We start from the raw sequence: 21,221 nt of genomic DNA on the forward strand, positions 1-21,221 counted from the left end.
CGTGATCTGTAGTGAGAGCAGAAAACAGGTAGAGGAACATCTAGAGAGGTGGAGGTATGCTCTGGAAAGGAGAGGAATGAAAGTTAGTCACAGCAAGACAGAATATATGTGTGTGAATGAGAGGAACTCGGGTGGAGCGGTGAGGCTACAGGGAGTGGAGATCAAGAAGCTGGAGGATTTCGGGTACTTGGGGTCAAAGGTCCAGAGTGTAGGAGAGTGTAGAGAAGAGGTGAAGAGGACGGGTTCAAGCAGGTTGGAATGGGTGGAGAAAAGTGTCAGGGGTACGAAGAGATAGAAGAACATCAGCCAGAAGGAAAGGAGAGGTGGAGGAGACACTGGTGAGATGATCTACAAACAGTGGCAATGATCAAAAGACAGGAGGAAGAACTAGAGGTTGCAGAGATGAAGATGTGGAGGTTCTCTTTGGGAGCGACCAGGATGGAGAGGATCAGGAATGAGTCCATCAGAGGGACGACACATGGTAGACGTTCTGGAGAGAAGATCAGAGATGGTTGGGTCATGGACAGAGGAGGGAGAGTCAATATATTGGTAGACGGATGCTGGAATAGGAGGTCTCGTGGAAGACCAAAGAGAAGATGGATGGATGAACTGAGGGAGGATGTGAAGGTAGTTGGTGTGAGAGAGGAGGATCCAGAGAACGGGGTTAGATGTTGAAGGTGGATTGGCTGTGGAGACCCTGAAGGGCAAAGACCAAATGAGAAGACAACACTTGTTTTCCATCACATTTAGTTCCATGTACACTGCTAGCGTTCCCTGCGGCCCTCGGAGGGCGACCATTCTGCAGATGTGGCCCTCGGTGAAAACGAGTTTGACCGCCCTGGTCTGGAGGATGAAGACAGGAGATTTATGGATGGAGGACGCAGAGGATGGAGAGCAGCCCAGTGACCGGCAGAAGAGCACACTGGCTCAGAATACCGTGGGTGTTCTGATAGTAACAGATTCATGAAAAGGCTGAAGAAACCGGACGCCACAGCAAATTAGAGCTCCCGGTAGCCTCTCAACAGGCAAGGACAAGAAATGATTCACTCCCTCCAGACCTTTTCATGACTAAAAGCAACAATACGGGACGTATTCATACTCACAAACACATTTCATTGTGCTTTGGATGTCGACCGTCCAAATGTTTCCCGTGGAAATGATGGGAGTTTTTCAGAAGATCGGGCCTCTTGAGAGAGAGTTTGTCGTCTCAGTTATGAATCTTTTTGTCTTTTATATTGGTGCCTAATTGGGGTTGGTTTAGAAGTGTGATGTCTCCATGGAATGGGAGTTTCAATTCAAAAACTCGATATATCTAAGAAGCTAATTACAGGTAAGATTCAGGTAGAATAAATGTTGGTCGGCATCCATATTTGTCGGGGGGAGGTCTCGTCCCGCGGGAGTGGCGAAACCAAAGAAAAAATTAGAGGAAGGCAAAAGGGGTCACGACCCCGTGGTTTTGAAACCTTCGAGCGTCTCCGCGGCGACCAAGTGGGATTACATAAAGGCGGGACGAGCGTTTTCTTGGTCGTGATGCGGCCGTCCTTCAGGCGGGTTTTAAGTTTGGCCCGGCTCCCGGACGCTCTTTCATGATTCAGCCGTCATTGTTTGGCATAAATAGCGTGGCATTAAGGAGGGGAAAAAGAAAAAAAAAACAAAAAAAAACACGGTCATAAGAAAGCTCTGCAATTACCATCACCAAGAGCGAGCCTGGTATGAAAGAAGGGGGGGATGATATGCAAACTAAATTATTTATAATTGGGCAGCAGCCGCTGATGTATTAATAAAACATAGAGTCCAGCTGTTTATCCGCGACCCGTCCAGATCTTATTAGTATAATATGATCATGTCCTAAGTTGTTTTTGGTGTTCTTTGTTCCACGGCGCCGCTTTTGGCCGAACACCTGACTTTCTATCATCTTCTAACTCTGAACGACATCAACCCTCATGAATTTTCCATAGGCTGATAATAAATGTAAAAATAAAATAATAATAAACCAGTTCACCAATATTAATATCCTTCAATGAAGGTGAAACCGTTCCAGCAAGAAAAAGCATAAAGAAAAGGTAGCTCAGTTTGCTACACGCTAATCTACTCTGCCTTTCTTTTCACTGTTTTTTTGGCGGGCTAGCGTGGTGCTAGTGTTAGCATCAGGTTGCTATGACGACTGCTAACAGAGGAGAGGGCGTTAATGGGTCCTGTTGTGATTATAGATTAGATTACAACTTTATTGTCATTACACATGAGAATACAGAGTAACAAAATGTGGTTAGTATCTAATCAGAAGTGCAAAAAGCAGACGCACACATGTACAGAATGTGCAGTATTTACAGATAAATACCATTATTTTTTTAATTGTTTCTTCTTTTTTTTTTTTTACAGCTAGTGCAAGTATGGTGTTAAGTGCAGAAATAGGTAGTGATTAGTTTGATGAATAGACGGCAATATACAGATGGAAATATAAATATACAGATGTACTGTGTATGTTTATACTATAACTCTACAGAAGATAATATTGAGATAATATAGAGATTTTCACACCAAAACACCAGCAGAGTGTTCTGGGATTTGTAGAACTAGTGGTTTAACAGAATATAATAGCGGCGGGCCAGCTCTAATAGTCATTTTGCAACTATGATTTAAATCAAGGGACTGCAGAATCTCACTGATCTAAGCTTAAAGACATTTTCCAGAACTGTATCAGATTATTACATTTTTTTCCCCTGCTTGTCCTTTTTTAAAAATAATCAATTCCCGATTGAACGGTAATTTCTGACTCATTTTTCCAGCCTTAAAAGAAATAAACACATTTCTTGCTTAGGTTTCAGGTATTTTAATCAAAATTTAGGGTGACTAATAAATGTACTTGTTCCATTTTCTCGGCTGATTTTGATTTTAAAAATATGATTATTTCAGGGTTGAACCAGAATGAGGTGTAAGACAAACTAGCAAAGCAAACAGGACAGGGTGATGGACCGACCGTGACCTGATACCTGACCTATGATACCTCCATTTGCCTCAAAGTGCCTAAAAAAACCAAACAAACGCTGGTGCCAGAACAACAGGGCGTCAGCAGAGGGCCGGGCTCGGGGTGAAACGTGCTGCGGGTCAGCCGGTTCGGAGATTACTCCGAGTAACTCGATTTCTGGAAAGCAACGCCGCCGCCGAGCCGGAGGAACCGCAAGACGAATGATGCCGGTTACAGTGAGTCAGAGGGAGCACACACACACACACACACACACACACACACACACACACACACGGGGCTTACGCTGCTTTCCTTTTCTTGTTTAGAGTATCATTGACTGTGAGTTGTAAACGCAAGACGGATTCCCTGGAAAAGCCTCATCCGGCTAGAAAGAAGAAGCTCCCCGCGCTTCTTCTTTCATTGCATGATGTGTAGAAATCATTTCAGGGTTTTTATCTTCTGCTTCTTTTCTTCTAAGCAGAATTACCACATGCAGTCGTATGCATGTACTTATAATACACACGAAAATAGGCAACATATATTTTTTTACATCCCTTTAATTTTATTTTTTTTCTTTCAATCTTTACCGTTCTTTTTTATTTTATTTTAAAAATAAAGTTCTATTTTTGACTTTTTCCACGCTTGACTCTGCAGTCAACGGAAAGCAATTTCCTCCTGGGGGAAATCAATAAATTATTCTGATTCTGATTTTCCTTTTCCCCTCCATCCAAGCCTATTCTACACGTATTCTTATCCAAGCAATCACTACTGAGGACACTCTTATACTCGCCATAAAGCAGAAATCAAATGAAATCAACAGATTATATTGAATATCGGCCGGGACTTTTGATTTATGACGGCTCCCCGTGCAGGGAGGGAAGTAACGATCTCTCGCCGTGGGGGGTGAACCCCAAATTTTAGCCAGTTTGAGGAGAACATCGGCGCACTGAAAAAGTGTCTTTACTCCTCGGCCGTCTAGAATATCACTTCACACCCCTAAAAGCTGCTAAAACAGGAACGTTGAAGAAAACAAATAAATAACACGGCCTTCGGAGTCTGAGTGAACACGTAAGGAGTGTTTCATCAGACTGGCGGAGGAAAGGGGGAGCAGGAATGAGGGTGGGGTGAAGCTGACATCATCCCGGGCCGAGCGGCCAATCAGAGAAGCCCACAAAGCAGGAAGACGCGTCCTCTCCCCACCCCCAGGAACACACACACACACACACACACACACACACATGCGGTTGTAAGAGACATCTGTGTGTGTGTGTTGGAGGTCACACTGGCCTGTACGTCCGCTCGCTGCGCTCCACAGGACGCCGACACGTGGGTAAGAATGACCTCAGCTTTGCGGCGTCTGCAACGTTCTGCAACATGGCTGACCTTTGACCCTGTCAGCTGAACGAGTTAATGGGAACAGGCTGCTTTTCTTATGCCGGACTTACGCCTCACAATTTTCCAATCACGGTCTTAAAAGGGGAACTCTTAAGAGTCGTAAAGGAGTCTTACCGGAGTCGCAAAGCGCTGCCGTCGTTCTGCTGTTTCGGTAAAGACTGAATCAACAAGCGGTAGATGAGTTCTGACAAAACCGGAAACCCGGTTTCAGGTTTGGGAAGAAATCGAAGAAACCGGTCTCACACTCCGACAGCTTGCAGCTATAACACCGCAAAATATGTGGCAAGATCGGGACGAGGATACGGTTCGGTCGGGCCGCTTTTGTAACTTGATGGACGGCGCCGTGGCGGTTTAGAAAAGCATTTTCAACCAGGAAAAAAAAGCAGCGACTGCCTAGAACTTTCTGGCTCAGGGGCCACGTTGACTGTGAAATTTGACAGACGGATCGGGTCACCACAAACTACTATACATATAAAAAAAATAAAGAAAAAAACATTTGTGAACAGAACATGTCAGACTCGTCTTGACTGAGCCCAATACTACAAATACCGAAAAAAAAACCAAATTCCCTCACTATCGATGGACAAATGTTTAGATGTTTCTGAACGACTTCAAGCTAATGTGATCGTTTTACGCGAGTTGATTAAAAATAAAAAGCGCTCACCTCGGCAAAAATCCACGAGCAGGACGGGAGCCTAAGGAGGACAGATAAATGATGGACAAACTGCAAAACGTCCAGAAGCGACAAACAATATTTCCTCTGCACACACTGAACTCTGTAACTTTATTAATATAACTTAAAAAAAAAAAACAACCTTATTTACAGTGTTTAAACAACAACAACAGAAACCGTCACCTGCATGGGAGGAGGGGAGGCTTACACTGAGGGCTGGAGGTGGCAGCGCTGCAGCAGAACAATGACTCACACATAAACAGTCTGTGTGTGTGCCTGTGTGTGTGTGTGTGTGTGTGTGTGTGCGCAAACACGTTACCATCTCCGTCTCCTAAAAGGTCAGCAGCAGAAGGCAGCAGTTTGAGTCCTGCCTCTCCGAACATCTGAGCGGTTAGAATTACCAGGTCATACAAGGAGTGTGGTCTACACCTTCCCTGACCTCTGACCTCTGACCTCTGACCCCAGACTGCAGCAGAAGTCCATCACAGGGATTTCTGTCATTAAATGGAAGTCGAAACTGAGAGGTTTGAGCAGCTTGACAGCGGTGATGAAGCCAGTAATCTGAAGGACGGTCGCAAATCAGAGATTATAAAGCGAACAACCGTTTGAGCTGAAAGTCGGAATTCTGAGATGAAAGTCTGACTTCTTAGAAAAGGTTATTTCCCCGACAGGATTCACGGTTAAATACGTTCATCTCATTTGTGTGATATTCCTCAGGGCGGACCGGCAGGCGGGGCCAGAGGTTCTCTTTCGGTCAGGACTCAAAACAAAGCACATGCAGGACAAAAGTGTTGGTTTGCAGGCGGCGAGGCCTCCAGGGACTCCCCGCATCACGCCATCCAGTGTGAGGAAAGCTCCGCCTCCTCCCTTTAAGTCAGAAGGATTGCGAGGCCCGGTTCCCGGCCCCCGGCCGCCCCGGTGCGCTCGCTCGCCAGGAGGCGGAGCCACCGGGACGGATCCGAGGCCTGTGCGGTTGGAGTCGCTCGCCGGCGCGGTGAGAAGGCTTCCTGCCCGCGAGCAGATGGGAAGGGGAGGTGTCGCGCGGCGCCCTTTGGCGCCAGGGAACGAGGCGTCGCACGTCCCGAAGCTCGGCGGGCGGCCCGGTTCTCAGATGTACAGCGAGCCGTCGGCCGGCCCCACGTAGCCCACGCCGATCAGGAGCACGTCTATCAGAGTCCAGATGCCCAGGCCGCCGAAGCTGAACAGCTTGCCCAGACCCTCCCTCCACTGGCCCAGGTAGAAGCGGTCGGCGCCGAATCCCCCCAGGGTGATGCTGCACACACAGTACGATAACAGCATCAGGCTTTAAACTGACAAAGCGGTTGCAATAACAGGACCGCAACGCCCGAGTCAGTCATTCCTACAAGATACCCGGAGGACTTCATAAATCACAGGAAGGCCAGATTAGGTGGGGGGACAGGACAGGACAGGACAGGACCTGCTGCGGAACTACAAATATGGAGACTAAAACAGAGAAACGGCTATAGAACGGCAGATTTTCTCTTTTTTTCTTCTGTTTTTTGATTTTCAAAAACAGACCCGGACTGTTTGGCGAAGTCAGCATCTTTTCTGAGCTGTTTCACCTCTGTGTGTGTGTGTGTGTGTGTGTGTGTGTGTTACCTGAGAGCTAGCGCTGTCGACCACTTGTAGCCCCCGGTCCAGTTGCAGAACAGACGTTTCTGAAAGCGTCTTCTGCCTGCCGGAGGACGCAGAGAAGTGACTGTCAGGCTCCATCAGATTTAAAAAAGCGGAGATATAAATCAACCAAAAGACAACAACATCTGTGTTCTGTGTTCAAGAGCAGAGCTTTTATTTTTTGTCATTTTTAATGTTTGTTTCAGGGAAACACACATCTCCATAGGAGTAGTGCAGTGGATCCTCACCACTTATTGGATTCTTTTTGTGATTCGGTTCTCAGTATTTATCGTTCTGTAGCATTTTTTTTGCGCGTTCGTTTTTTTTTCTGTGATGAAATAGCTTTATTCTAACTTCAAAGAAAAAACACAGTAAATAATTTAGTCAAATTAAACTAGAATTAATTTTAAAAATGTTTTGATTTGTATTTCTTATTCTCCCTCCTTCCTACTATTATCTATTATTGTTATGTTTTACTTGAAACTCTGGCACAACAATTTCCTTCGGGATAAATAAAATTGTTCTTATTCTTATTCTTATAAAATAAGGGTTAGAAAACCATTTTCAACCGGGAAAAAAAGCAGCAACCGCTTATAACCATGATTCAGGGTCCGATGTACTCGTAGTGTCTAACGCAGGACCACTAAACAACGCCCCTTCTTTACTAAAATACAAATGAAAATAGAAAAAAAGAATTTCACTCACAATCAGAGGACAAATATTTAGACGTTTTTAAATGATTTCAAGCAAATGTGACCGTTTCCGTTACCAATTTGAACTCCTTCACCAATAATTGACTCGATTGATGAATAATTAAAAGGTGCTTATGGGAAAATAGAGGGATATTTCTAATACTTGCCTAAATAATTCTGGACATGTTAGTGTGTCAGTGCTGGCAGTGATATACAGAGGGGTCCGTCTGGATGCAGTACTTTTATTTGTTCCATTTTTCCCCATCTTTGTGGTGAACTACCATCATTTCCGGACTATTAAGCCGCATCTTCTTGCGGCTTAAAAAACAATGCGGCTAATGAATGGATTTTCTTTTGGGTCTAACGAGCTTCACTGCACCAAAACATTTATCCTCGTCACTTCGGGCCGATGAAATGACCGTGAAATTCTGAGGCCGTTCAATTACGGCAGCGAAGAAGACGACTTTAACGGTTTCGGCGCGCAGGAGGAAGACCGAGACAGCCGTCAGCTGGAGGAGGACGAAGCGGGGATAGAAAATGGATGGACTTTTCCGTGTCTTATTTATTATTCATCTTTTTCATCGGCCGTGTTACAGCCCCTGTTTGGAAAAAAAGCCTTTCCGGTCTGTATTAGTGGATGTTATCGGTATGTATTTAAAGTTTAAAGAAAATGCCTCCGTGTAAATATCTCATGTTACACCTGCGACTTATAGACAAGCACATACAAGTTAACACAGATTGATCTAGTTATTTTTACCCGTTGCGGCTTATATTCAGGAAAATTCAGTAACTCTAGATGGAATGCAGTATCAGGGAATGATAAACCTCTGATTTCCTCCTCATTAGAAAGAACATTGGATTGTGAGCAGAAGCGCAGGCAGCTATCCAACACCGACCCTTTTTTGCCCACTTTCTTGCCTTGCAGGTGCCGCCAATGGAGCTGCAGTTACTGTGCAAAAACTCAACGTTTTCTCAGAGCCTCCAAACAAACCCGAGAGGCGGGAATAACGGTTCTGATAAAGAGGCATCTTACTGGTGAGTTTTGAAGCAGAGGCGGACACCTTCAATGTAAATTCTACCTGAATGAAGTTCCACTCTCGAGGGACGAGCGGAGGTTTATTCTGAGTTGTGTAGGCGAGTGGAGGAGAAAAAAATCAACTATTTAAAGAAATGACTGCGGTTCATAAGAGCAGTCGTTTCAGAACATGTTCAGGACGCTAATATCCACTTCTGACAGTAATTTGAGGAGAAAATGGACCTGTGCGAGACGGCGTCCGTGCACGCTAACCCGTTGTGAGCTCACAGCGGCGGCAGGTGGAAATCAGCGCTAATTAGGGTTTTCGATGTCGGCGCCCCGGGAAGAACGTCGAACATTACGACCTTCCGACGGCTTCGCTCCGATAGCGTCAGGCTGCAAGTGCTTCGGTTTGTGCTGGACTTCCTGCTGAAGCGCAGGTAAAATAAACGCCATGGATCTGATTGAGAACACACACCGAGGGAGCCTTCGGGGAAACTGAGCTGAGACTATTTAAGCTTGTTTCTTCGCTCACTTTCCATCATTTCCTCACTGATATCTATATTTTCGCGGGAATTTTCTTCCTGATTTGAAGGAATGTGGGTTTTTTTTTCCTACTTTAAGCATTTTTTCTGTTATTTTTGGACCATTTCATCTTGATTTTGATGAAATCTCGTATTCCGGCCGAAGGGTGCACGTGACCCGGCGGCCTCCTAACCTACCTAAGAGTGCACAAAGTCCAACGGCCTTATGTCCAAACAGTGCAAGACCTCAAAAAGCCACCTATCCCCCCTTGACAGTGCACGTGCTGCAGCAGTCTTGTATCCCACCTGAACCGAGCACGTGGCAGGACAACCTTCAGTCCTGCGTGAACATACATGTGACCTGACAGCGTTCCGCATATACGGAGTTCACATAGTACAGGCGTGTCCAGTGTTCAAATTTACACCGGCCCGCAGCATCTGACACCCAGTTATTTTGGCAGGCAGGCCACATTTCTTATTTCATTTTTATGCGCGGGTCAACTGGGTATCCTGTAATTTGAACAAAATGAAAATTGCTTTTAACTTTCAACTTTTAACTTTCAACTTTAAAATCTTGAATGATCATATAAATGTAATGACATTACTTTGTAAATAATAATCCATACAAAATTAAACAAAAGGAAATATAAGGAGTTTCTAAATTCAATATTGATGAGGACGGGCGTTACAACTTTGACCAGATCTTCATTTAGCCAAAATATCTGGAAGTAGCAATGTCAACATATATACAGAGTCTACGTGGACCCAAATGCAGCTGTGTTTTTACTATTTTCCAAGGTTTTTCCTATTAAGTAATTAATAATATATGGCACAGTTCTGATTTGTGGCATATCAAATTTAAATTTCTTTTTTTTTTCCTGTTAATTTTACGAATTTCATACATTTCTAAATTGTTTACCTTTGTTTTTTTTTCATTGCAAGAATTTCATACACCAAATAAATAACAATTGTTAAGTTGTGTTTCCTTTACTGAAGCCTATCTTTCATTTTGTATATGTACAAGAAAATAGAAGATAACATATTTAAAAAAAAGTTACCAGATACAAGGGAAAATAAAAAGATAAACACCTGGACAAGGTTGTGTGTCTAGAGGTAAAAATCTGATTGTTTACGTTTTGGTAGCGGTTGATAGCATCCTTGAGGGAGCAAGAGTACAGTGGAGGGATAAGAAAGGAAAAGGTAGACCGCTTTGAATTGGAAGATAATGGGGAATAAAAGATCTACAGCAAGAACACCAACTCTACTGTCAACATTAAGCTAGGCTAACTGGTAACTTGTCAAGGACAGCAGGTTCACTTCTAGGCTAGCCTGCCATAAGACTGTCCCATATACTACTTATATGACGATTTGAATTGACATAAAGGGAATTGTTTGGTTAAAGATGCGGTTGTTGGAACGGATCATCGTCGATAAACAGGAGTGACTGTATTTTTGGCGGGCCGAAAAAAAACCAAAAAGGGCCGTAAAATGCCCAGGTCTGGTCTCGGGGCACTGTGCGATCCTTTCCGGCCCATTTCAAATATGACAACTGTAATTAAAAAAAAAAAAAAGGAAAGTTGATAGCCGACGCTTTCAGGACGAGTGTTTAGATTGGTGTTCTGTGTTAAGACATGGAAATTATACCATTTGCAATGAAATGAAATAGTTAATTTCCATGTAACGCATTGCATGTGTAGTAGAATAAAGTGTAATTGCACATCCAGTCGGTGGCAGCGGCACGCTCATTGTGAGTGTGTGCAGAGCATTAGCTCTATGGCGGAGGGTTTTTTTTTGCATGTGCACAGCACAGAGCAGGAAATATGAAGTCTAGTGAACAAACCCTAAAGAGAGACCATGGAAAAATATTGAACAGGGTTGATGAGAAAGGCGGTGAGAGACGGAGATAATGAGGCAAAAGAAAGTCACCCAAAAGCAGAGAGGAAGCGTAACTGCAGACTGCGAAACGTGCTCATTGTAGCCATTAATCCTCACTTCTGCATTTTGATAAAAAAATAAAAATCATCACAAATTATTTGATCTATTTTTGTTTTGTAGGTTAAAGTGTTTTATATATTGTGCTCCTGAGTTAATGTCGCTGATCAATTTGAATTTATGATTATTTATTGAATTTATCTAATTCTAGTTTTTAGTATTGAGAGGTTCAGTCAGTCAAAAAATGTTTACACTTTAATAAGAATTTAATGATTTTAAATTTCAGGCAAACTGTTGCCCTTCAAATCCTTTCAGTTACAGACTAAAAAATGTTAATAAAGTTATTCTTTGATGCAAGTGGATCTCTCATTCTTTCTTTTTTTCTTTTCTTTAATAAGGATACAAAGCTACGCAGAGACAATAATATATCCACATATAATATACATGTTTTCTCTTCCAAGGGGGGACGTAAGACAATAATAGCTAAGCGGTGATTTAATGTCACTGGTTCAATGAATATCAGGCTCACAAAGTTTGGACACCTCACAGTCTAATCGCGTTCTATGCGAGGTGGCGGCTCGCCTTCCAACCTACCGAGACAGTGCACGTGGTCCAGCACGTCGCAGGTGGCGTTGTAACGTCTGCGCGGGCAGGACACCGTCATGCAGCTGGTGGAGTTGGAGCAGCGGTACTGGGACGGATCCAGCTGCCAGCAGAACTGACAGGTGACCCGCAGGGTGAAGTTGCTCCGCTGCTCGCCAGACTCCCCCTGCAGGAGGACACGGGTACTGCTACGACGTTTGCCAATCCACCTCCTGCGTCAAGACCAGCTCAAGAGATTTCCCTGGATTCTTCTGGAAAATGTTCTCTTTTTGGGCCACTTGCCTCAGAGTTCGATCTCGCTCATCTACTCAGTGCATCTCCATGACAGTGGAACCTTGACTGAGGAGTTAGTACCTTGATCTGAGACGTCGCTCAGTGGATTCTGTTGAGCCCAGATCGGAGTTACAACCGGGCACTCAAAGAGCATCTTCTTTGAGAAGGCAGGAGACATTTACGGAGATTCGGATTGGCGGACGCCTGGGACGTGGACGGACGAGGTGTGGGAAGCAGTGACGTGCAGTGAGGTTGACGGCCGATGAAGCACTGACTTCATCACAATCAGATTTGCAAACATATAAACGCTTCAGAGTAGTTTAGTCACCATTCGATTCCCCTTGCATGAGGCAGGGGAACTGCGTGCCTCACTTCGTCGCTCTTGGCAGCGGTTTTATGATCGTTCAGCACAAGAAACTAGTAACAAACAGACAGTTGTTGTTCATATAGCAAAGTTTTTAAACATTTAATAGCAGCAGCATCCTGGTCTTACAGCAGAGCATGCCAGCAGTCAGCCCTCTCTGAACAATCTCCATTGAGGCTCAACAGTCGGCAGCCTCACTGCACATCTCTTCTCAGTATTTGAGCAGTAAATGTGAAAATCCAGCCATTTTGAATAAAAAAAAAAAACAATCTAAAACTTGCTGAAGCTTTCACCTTTATAGCGCAAATTATTGATAAATATAACCGTTGTTTTTTTTTTTTTTTGTTTAACCTTTTTTTCTTTCCAAGATTGGCAAGTGAGGCACAGCCTGTCCTGCCTCACCTGACTGCACGTCACTGGTAGGAAGAGGCGGTCAAAGCGGGTCGGGAACGGTTTGATGGTTTTAGAAAGAGGAGCAGTTTCACTCCGTCCATAAATGAAGTTCAGACATAAAGTGTAGCAAAGTGTACACGTTACATTTAGCATAGCATTATAGCTTTCAGTGTGTAACCAGTAAGTTACACCCTCATTTATTATGATTATCATTTTTTTTTAGAAATTATTTGTGATTGGGAGAGTATATTTGTCTTACATGTAACAAAACAGGGGGCTGGAAAGAATAAATAGCGTTTCAATTCATTTCAAAGGGGAAATTGAATTTGACATATAAACATATTGATTTTCAATTGATTAACTCCTCAGTCAAGGTGTCACTGCACTTTCAACGTCTCATGTACTGTACTAGCAAAACTAAAGTGCAAAATTATCCCTCTGAAAATGTGAAATAATTCCATATGACAATCCTTGTACACGAGCGTATAGCTGATGGTTGTCGTGCTTCAAAACAAATAGATAAATAAATAAAATGATAAAAATAAGATGATTCAGTGTTTTCGTATCCTGGACCATCATCTTGGAACCCAGTCTTTCTACCGTTTTACCTCTGGAATCACGAGGAGGAGGAAAACCAAGGTGCTACTCACGACACAGTGAACCCCCTTCCTGGGTTTGCAGGAGAAGGACGCTGCCTTCCCGTACGTGCAGTTATGTTGGTAGTTGCAGTGGATGCAGTCGGCGGGCAGGCGGCTGCACGGGCCTCCGCTGGGGCATTTAGAAGTGTAGCCGTCATCGGCGGCGGGAGACGCTGGAACACAGTTACAGAAAAACCGTGGGAGAATCAGATTGTGGATTTGGGCTGGTGAGCGGCTGCGACTGAATCCCCTGCAATCTCCTGCCAAAGCGGGACAATGGGACGGATGGAGATAAATGACTAACAATCCTCCTGTTGGGAAGAGAGATCCTTCTTCCCGACTGCTCGGTGACGGCTGCCAGCGGGAGGGGAAGCAAAGCGTCTGAATGTTTTGCCAGAAGGCACAAAAAAAGGAATATATACACACTCACCCATCCAAATAACAAGAATCGGGCGCTCCAATCACTTCCACGGCCACAGGTGTATAAAATCCAGCACCTCGGCATGCAGGCTGTTTGTTTTTACAGTCATTTGGGAAACGAGATCAGTGAATTCCAGCGTGGAATTGTGACAAGATGCCACCTGTGCCACATAACCTGACGGAGCAGGTCACCGGATGGTGAGGGCCAGAGAGCCAAGAGGTCGCCACCTTTCTGCAGAGTCAATGGCAACGGACCTCCAAACGTCACGTGGCCTTCAGACGGGCTGAAGAACAGTGCGCAGAGAGCTTCATGGGATGGGTTTCCATGGCCGAGCAGCTGCATGAGCCACGTGTCAGAGTGCAAAGCACCGACACTGGACTCTAGAGCAGCAGACGCCTTCTCTGGAGCAACCCGTTGCGCTTCTCCATCTGGCCATCTGATGGACGAGCCTGGGTTTGGCGGTCGCCAGGAGAACGCTACTCGTCCGACTGCATTGTGCCAAGTGTGACGTTTGGTCGAGGAGGGATTATGGTGTGGGCTTGTTTTGGCCCGTTAGTTCCAAATACTAAGACATTTTGGACAATTTCATGCTCCCGACTTTGTGGGAACAGTTTGGAGCCGGTCCTTTTCCAACATGACAGTGCACAAAAAGCAAACTCCATAAAGACATGGATGGACTTGACTGTCCTGCAGAGTCCTGACCTCAACCCTGCAGAACACCTTTGGGACGAATTAAGAGTGGAGAGTGTGAGCCGGGCCTTCTGGGCCAACATCACAAATGCACTTCTGGATGAATGGTCCAAAATTCCCCGTAAACACACTCGTGAACCATGTGGACAGCCTTCCCAGAAGAGTTGAAGCTGTTATAGCTGCAAAAAGTGGAGCCATGTCATATTGAACCCCATGGATTAGGAATGGGATGTCACTTCAGTTCATATGCGGGTCAAGGCAGGTGAGCCAATCCTTTGAGTCATGTAGTGTATTTCTTAAATTAGACTAAAATGGATCACATTGTTTTTCAATATGTATCAACACTATCAAATAACCACTTTGATTCAAATTTTTGTTTAAGTGCTGCTTCAGAACATCCCTGAGGGATTTAAGGAATCTGTCAGCGCAGCTGCGTTTTCATTTAGGACCCGGTGATTATCGGGTGAAAACTGCTGCGAACGCAGACGCAGATTTATTTTGCGAGTCGTTTCCTGTTGATGGCTAGGTAAATTCCCGTGTCGGTCCATCTGCCGCGGCAGCGCAGAGAGTACATCGTGTTCACTCCAGACCTCATCCCGCTTCTGTCGGCAGTCGCGTCGTCGCCAAAACACCAGCGATCCACTTCCATTCGGTGTGTCACACTTCCTCCGCCACGTTCGGCAGATGAAGTGTTTCCTCTCGCTCCCCAAACGGTTTGATTTTAGAGCCTCCAGACATTTTCTACTCAAGCCTAATGTGGATTTCCTGTTTCCGAGAATGAACCGAAGGGTAATTCCCCTGCATTTTCAGCACCGATGGCAGACTTTGAAGAACAAACAACCTTCCCGTCCTTCCATCTCGATGTGGTTTTATGTTGTGAAGGGGATTTTTGGAGAATGAAGGGGGGGGGGGGGTCTCTTCCACATGTTTTGATGTTGCTGAGCTCATGTACATTGCTTCTTTTTAAATAAACACTATGACACATAATATTACGGGAACAAGCAACTACATAAGAATCTGGTCATAAGGTTCCTATAAAGCAGGGGTGGGCAAACTACGGCCCACGGGCCGCATTCGGCCCGTCGGTCTTTTTCATCCGGCCCGCCAAAGATTGGAACAGAATTTTTACTTGATTTAAATGATTGAATGATTGGATCAATGAATGAGAGAGCTCAAACAGGAGATTATGTCATTTTTTTGAGCTACTTGAGGATTTTGCTGAACTGGATGACACAAATTGGCTTTGTGATTTAGCCTTTAGCCAAAAAAAAAAAAAAAAAAAAAAAAAAAAAGAAAAGAAACAAAGAAATGAATGTATGTATATATATATGGTTTTGAGATGGCTATTTGATAGACTGGTGACTTCTGAATAACGACTACTGGTACTTTGGATCTTCGATTATTGAATTGCAATTTTTGTTAGTCGCTTTGGATGAAAGCATCTGCTAAATGACTGTAATGTAATGTAATGTAATGTAATTTCCTACTATTATCTATTACTGTTATGTTTTTACTTGAAACTCTGGCACAATTTCCTTTGGGATGAAAAAAGTTGTTCTCATCTCATCATCTCATCTTAATGGACGTACTGACACCCATGAATGAGCTGCACCTGAAGCTACAAGGGAAAAAAAAGAGTTTGTGCATGAAAAGCTAGCAAACGTCAAAGCCTTCAAAACCAAGCTGGTTTTATTTTCAAAGCAAGCAGGCGAGTCTGATACGTACTGTTAACAAATGTTTTTTTTTTTTTTTTATATGTATCGTGTCTTGTGGTGACCCGGCCCGTCTGTCAAATTTTAAAAGTCAATGCTGCCCATGAGCCAAAAAGTTTGCCCACCCCTGCAATAAAGCATAGGTGTCTGACTCTGGCCTGCAGTACAATTCGATTTGTCCCATGAAGCCGAACCAAATAACTATTAAAGCGAGTCCGCCGCTATTCCAGCCTACAGCGCATGTACCGCTAATACTACAAATCCCAGAACGCTTTGCTGGTGTTTTGGCACAAAAATCAAAAAATCACGTCAGGACCCGTAAACGCCCTCGCCTCCGTTGACAGTTGTCATAGCGACCTGATGCTAATGCTAGCACCGTGCTAGCTTCAACCAAAAACGGTGAAAGGCAGAGTAGATCAGCGTGTAGCAAACTGAGCTATCATTAACCTTTTCTTCATGCTTTTTCTTTCCGCTTCGAGACGTGCACTTGAATGGTTTCACCTTCATTGAAGGATATCATGATTACTGAACTGGTTATTTCTGTTATTTTATTTTTATACTTATTAGTAGCCTGTGGAGAAAAAGGTTACTGTTTAAACTTAAGTCAAAAGGCTGCAAATAAAGAGGCTTATGATTTCTATTGAAGAAATGAATGCCATTGATGTGTTTTTGAATTTGGGTTTCGCATGTGTGCAATATGAAGTTATATTGTTTAATGTTAAGCTTTGCTTGGTCCATATTCAGCTTTTAGGCAGAACTTGTTTGGGTCCGTAAGAAAAGGTTCATTGTTATATCTGGAGGAAGAGGTTTTTTCAATAAATCTCAATGTGGGCCCACTTTGTGCATGAGAAGAATTATTTCAGCGTCTGACGTTTGAAAGCATCTTGAAGCTGTTGATGGTTTCTGGACTGTTGGAGGCTGGTGGAGATGAGAACCTTGGACCTTCTTGTACCTCCCTGAGTTAAAACTCATAAATGATTTCTGGCTGGTTTTCAGGTGATTTTAAGCCAATAATGAAGTAATTTCAGTATCAGAAATACTTACTTGATCATTTCTTGATGATTTTGTAGGAAATTGTTAAATGTTGGGTGACCTCTTGTTCATTTGAGGTTATTCTGGGTAGGTCAAGGTTGTCTTTCAGATTTTTAGGTAATATTTTGTTTCTTTCTATTTTTGCTGATTTTGAAGGTTTTTTTTTTTTGCCAAATTTTTGATTATTTGGAGAATTTTTGGTAACTGCCTGTTAATTATTATTAAAAAAAAAATCCTTAATCATTTTAATGGTCATAGTTTTTCTGTTTCAGTGTTGTTTTGTGAAAATCATCTCTCTTTTCTAGACACGGTCAAAAACAAACTTTTTGATCGGACAACATCCCCGGACAGAAGTACACAATAAAATACTGCAAGGTGAATTTTGAGGTAAAAAAAAAAGTCACAACATAACAGATCTAGGCCTGCTTCCTGCAGTGAAGAAGATTCATCTGGCAGCACTTCTTCACTGAGCACACGTGACCCCGGGGAACACGCTTATTTCTGCCGCGCTAGAATAAAGTGTAATTGCACATCGACAGTCGGTGGCAGTGACGCTCTCATTGTGAGTGTGTGCAGAGCATTAACTCTGCTGTGGAGGGTTTGTTGCACCGAGCGTGCACGCATACGGCTCAGAGCAGGAGATATGGATTGTAGTGAACAAAGCCTCAAGAGACACCGTGAAAAAGTATTTAACTTTTGAGTTAATGCTGCAGATCAATTTGTTATTATTCATTGAATTTATTTAATTTTTTTTTTCAGTATCAAAAGGTTCAGTCTGTCAAAAAATATTTAAAGTTTAAATAAGGATTTGATTATTTTAAATTTCATGCAAATTGTTGAACTTAAAATCTTTTCTGTTACTGACTAAAAAAAACAATGTTAAGAAAGTAATTCTTTGATTTAAAAAAAAAAAAAAAAAACACCACAAATTGTATTATTCATCTTTTTTTGTCTTGTAGGTTAAAGTGTGGATATATTGTGCGCCTGAGTTAATGACGCTGATCAATTTGAATGTATGATTATTTTTTGAATTTATTTAACTTTATATTGCAGTGTCAAATGGTTCAGTTGGTCAAAAATGTCAGTTTAAATAAGCAATTAATTTTTTTAATTAATTTTAATTTTAATTTTTTTAATTTTTTATTTTTTTTTCATGCATATTGTTGACCTTTAAATCTTTTCTGTCACAGACTAAAAAACAATGTTAATAAAGAAATTCTTTGATAAAAAAAAAACAAAAAAGAAAAAAGTAATCACAAATTTTTTTATTCATGTTTGTTTTGTTGGTTAAAGTGTTTTATATATTATGGGCCTGAGTTAATGGCGCTGATCAATTTGAATTTATGATTATATATTGAATCTATTAAATTTTATTTTTCAGTGTCAAATGGTTCAGTTGGTCAAAAATGTTTAAGGTTTAAATAAGCAAATTCTTTTTTTTTAATTTCATGCAAATTGCTGAACTCTAAATCTTTTCTGTCAGACTAAAAAAATAATGTTAATAAAGAAATTCTTTGATAAAAAAATAAAAGAAAAAACTCATCACAATTTTTTTTATTCATTTTTGTTTTGTAGATTAAAGAGTTTTATATATTGTGCGCCTGAGTTAATGTTGCTGATCAATTTGAATTTCCTCGTATTATTCAAAAAATGCTCCATTTAAATTTTTCTTTTACTATTATTATTCATGATTCTTCAAAGTTCTTGCGAAATTTTCCTGCAAGAAAGAGTCATGACGCCTCCACAATTCTATGGTTCTGAAGATCCAAAGGATGTTGCGCCACATCCTGTTGAATCCTAGCTAACCCGCATTTATTTGGGGCGAGTCGTGACGCAGTCGCACTCGGTTTCAATCAATTCATTTCACGTCCAGAATTTATTTATTATTTGGTTGGTTGGGACAGTGCATGTTAATGAACACACATGAGACATGCATGTAAACACACCACTCCGGATTGTAGCCATGGGCTAATTTGCATCCGTTGTCCCACGGTTGCGCTCACAAACACACTCTCATTCATCCTGACCTATTGAACATGTTTTTGTGGAAGCGGAAACCGGAGTACCTGGAGGAAACCTACGCAGACACGGGGAGAACATGCAAACTCCGCACAGGAAGGCCCCCGTCAGGCCCGAGAATCGAACCCGGGACCTTCTGGCTGTGAAGCACGAGCAGAACCTGCGCCTGTGTGTGCACAGGGTCACCTGTCCTGTGGGTTTTTACCTGAGGCAACAGCTGGAACCACCGGGCTGGTGATGACCGGGCTGTGCTGGGCGTCCCGGGCGTAGGGAGGCTCCTGGCCGATGTGAGGGGAACTCAGGTAACCTGCCGGGAAGAGGAAAAGACCGCTGAGTCCGAGTGCAATTGGTTTCGTATTTTCCATCCATCTTCCACCGCTTATCCGGAGTCGGGTGAGGGGGCAGCGGCCGGAGCCGGACGCCCGGACATGGTCCGGCTCCTCTGGGGGGACCCCGAGGCGTTCCCAAGCCAGCCTGGAGACATCGTCTCTCCGGCGTGTCCCAGGTCTTCCCCGTGGTCTCCTACCAGATAGACTGCCTCAACCCGACTCCTCTCCATGCTGAGGAGCAGCGGCTCTACTCCGAACTTCTCAACCCATCTCTAAGGGAGAGTCCGGCCACCCTGCGGAGGAAACTCATCACTGCCGCTTGTATCCGCGATCTGGATCTTTGGGTCACGACCTACAGCTGGAGACCGTAGGTGAGGGTCGGAACGTAGATCCACAGGTAAATTGAGAGCTTGGCCTTCTACCTCAGCTCCCTCTTCACCACGACAGTCGGCATCACTGCGGACGCCGCACCGATCCGCCCGTCCATCTCCCCATCCTTCCATCTCTTGTGAACAAAACCCCAAGATGCAGGACCTCTTCCCCGACCCGCAGCGGGCAAAGAAGAGGTCCGAAGGTCGAAAGCCGGAGATCGGGGACCGATGAAGCCAACGGAACCACATCATCTGCAAAAAGCAGCGCCTCGATCCTGCAGGCAACCGAACCGGATCGAACCGAACGCCTCGGCTACGCCTGGAAACACCGTCCGTAAAAGTTATCAACACAATCTGTGTTTATTTTGTTTTTCCTAATTCATTTATGTTTAAACGTGCATTCTCGTGACAGGAAAACACTGGCTGCTGCATGAGTCCCCCCGGATGTGAACCGAACACCAATCTTTCCGAAATGTCTCATGAAAATAACATCAAAATGAGAAGGAATGTCCAAGCTTGTAGTCACTTTTAAAGGTTTTATCTTCAGCTCATAACCCGGACAGCAATGGTTACTCATGTAAACCGGCCCTTTCTCTTTCTGGAGCTAACTCAACTGAAACCCAACGCGGATAAATTATCAGCTCAGGGTGGAGGTAATAAAATACGTTTAAATGAAGTTATAAACCACTGTTATTTGTAGAAACCCCGGCGCTCAATCACTGCTGCTAACTGCATCCTTCTATCTGCTGAGCACCAGCTCTGCTAGCCGCCAAGCTAGTAGGTTACAGCTAATGCTAACCGAGTTAAGCTAACATACAACGAAATAGTGGCCGATATTCGCGTCTGTACGAGCCCGCCGGAAGAAAAATCTATCTACACCTTCATTCTCATACCGTTAACACATTGTAGGAGCAGGTCCAAAAGCAATACGATGATGATTCCGTAGGTTTTGAGACACCGTCCTCGGTCCGGTCTCCATATCTGACAGATAGTAGCCATTGTCGCAGCAGACTTGCTAACCTGGAGATGCGTTCAGGTTGTATCGGAAAAAAGCCAATTCACTTACTGGGACGACACGGATTTCTAATCATTTCGCAGTAATCTGATTATCAATAGAAGTAATTTATCCGTGGATAGGAATCTGTTTTGATAAATATATTTAGTTTTGTTTTTTTAATCAAATATAGATCTCAAAAATCTTCACAGCCTTTTGAATACGCCTTTCCCTCGTTGGTAAGCATTAAAAGGATGAATCGATGGACAAATGAAATGCGGAATTTATCGTTGATGGTGTAGTTACTGCTTACAATATAATATTAATACAATCATTTTTATTAAACTGAAAACAAACCGGGATTTATGAACAAGTTTCTCGGAGCTGTATACATCACGTTACTACATTTTTTAAGGGACGTGAATGCATCATATCAAACAACAAACCTTCACATGTGGCCACGCCCACTTTTTTATTATCAGATTGAAAAACAAAACCATGTTTATTTACAATTTCCTAGATTGTCATCGGTCACATATTTACACGTATGA

At 43.3% G+C, this 21,221-nt stretch overlaps 1 protein-coding gene across 1 annotated transcript; it reads right to left on the reverse strand.

Annotated features, from left to right (window-relative positions):
- Window positions 1-5,108: 5,108 nt before the first annotated feature.
- On the reverse strand, window positions 5,109-20,696 carry tm2d3 (TM2 domain containing 3). The gene is made up of 6 exons (XM_086174527.1): window positions 20,570-20,696; window positions 19,182-19,283; window positions 13,115-13,275; window positions 11,426-11,600; window positions 6,654-6,729; window positions 5,109-6,306 (listed from the first exon to the last, which is right to left on the reverse strand). Exons 1-6 carry the CDS (start codon window positions 20,673-20,675, stop codon window positions 6,141-6,143), a joined length of 786 nt encoding a protein of 261 aa, XP_086030653.1. The 5' UTR covers window positions 20,676-20,696; the 3' UTR covers window positions 5,109-6,140.
- Window positions 20,697-21,221: the final 525 nt, after the last annotated feature.

The sequence above is a fragment of the Fistularia commersonii genome, chromosome 27, assembly GCF_037954325.1.
Source record: "Fistularia commersonii isolate RoL2024-O1a breed Wild chromosome 27, RoL_Fcom_v1.0, whole genome shotgun sequence".
Lineage (NCBI taxonomy): Eukaryota > Metazoa > Chordata > Actinopteri > Syngnathiformes > Fistulariidae > Fistularia > Fistularia commersonii.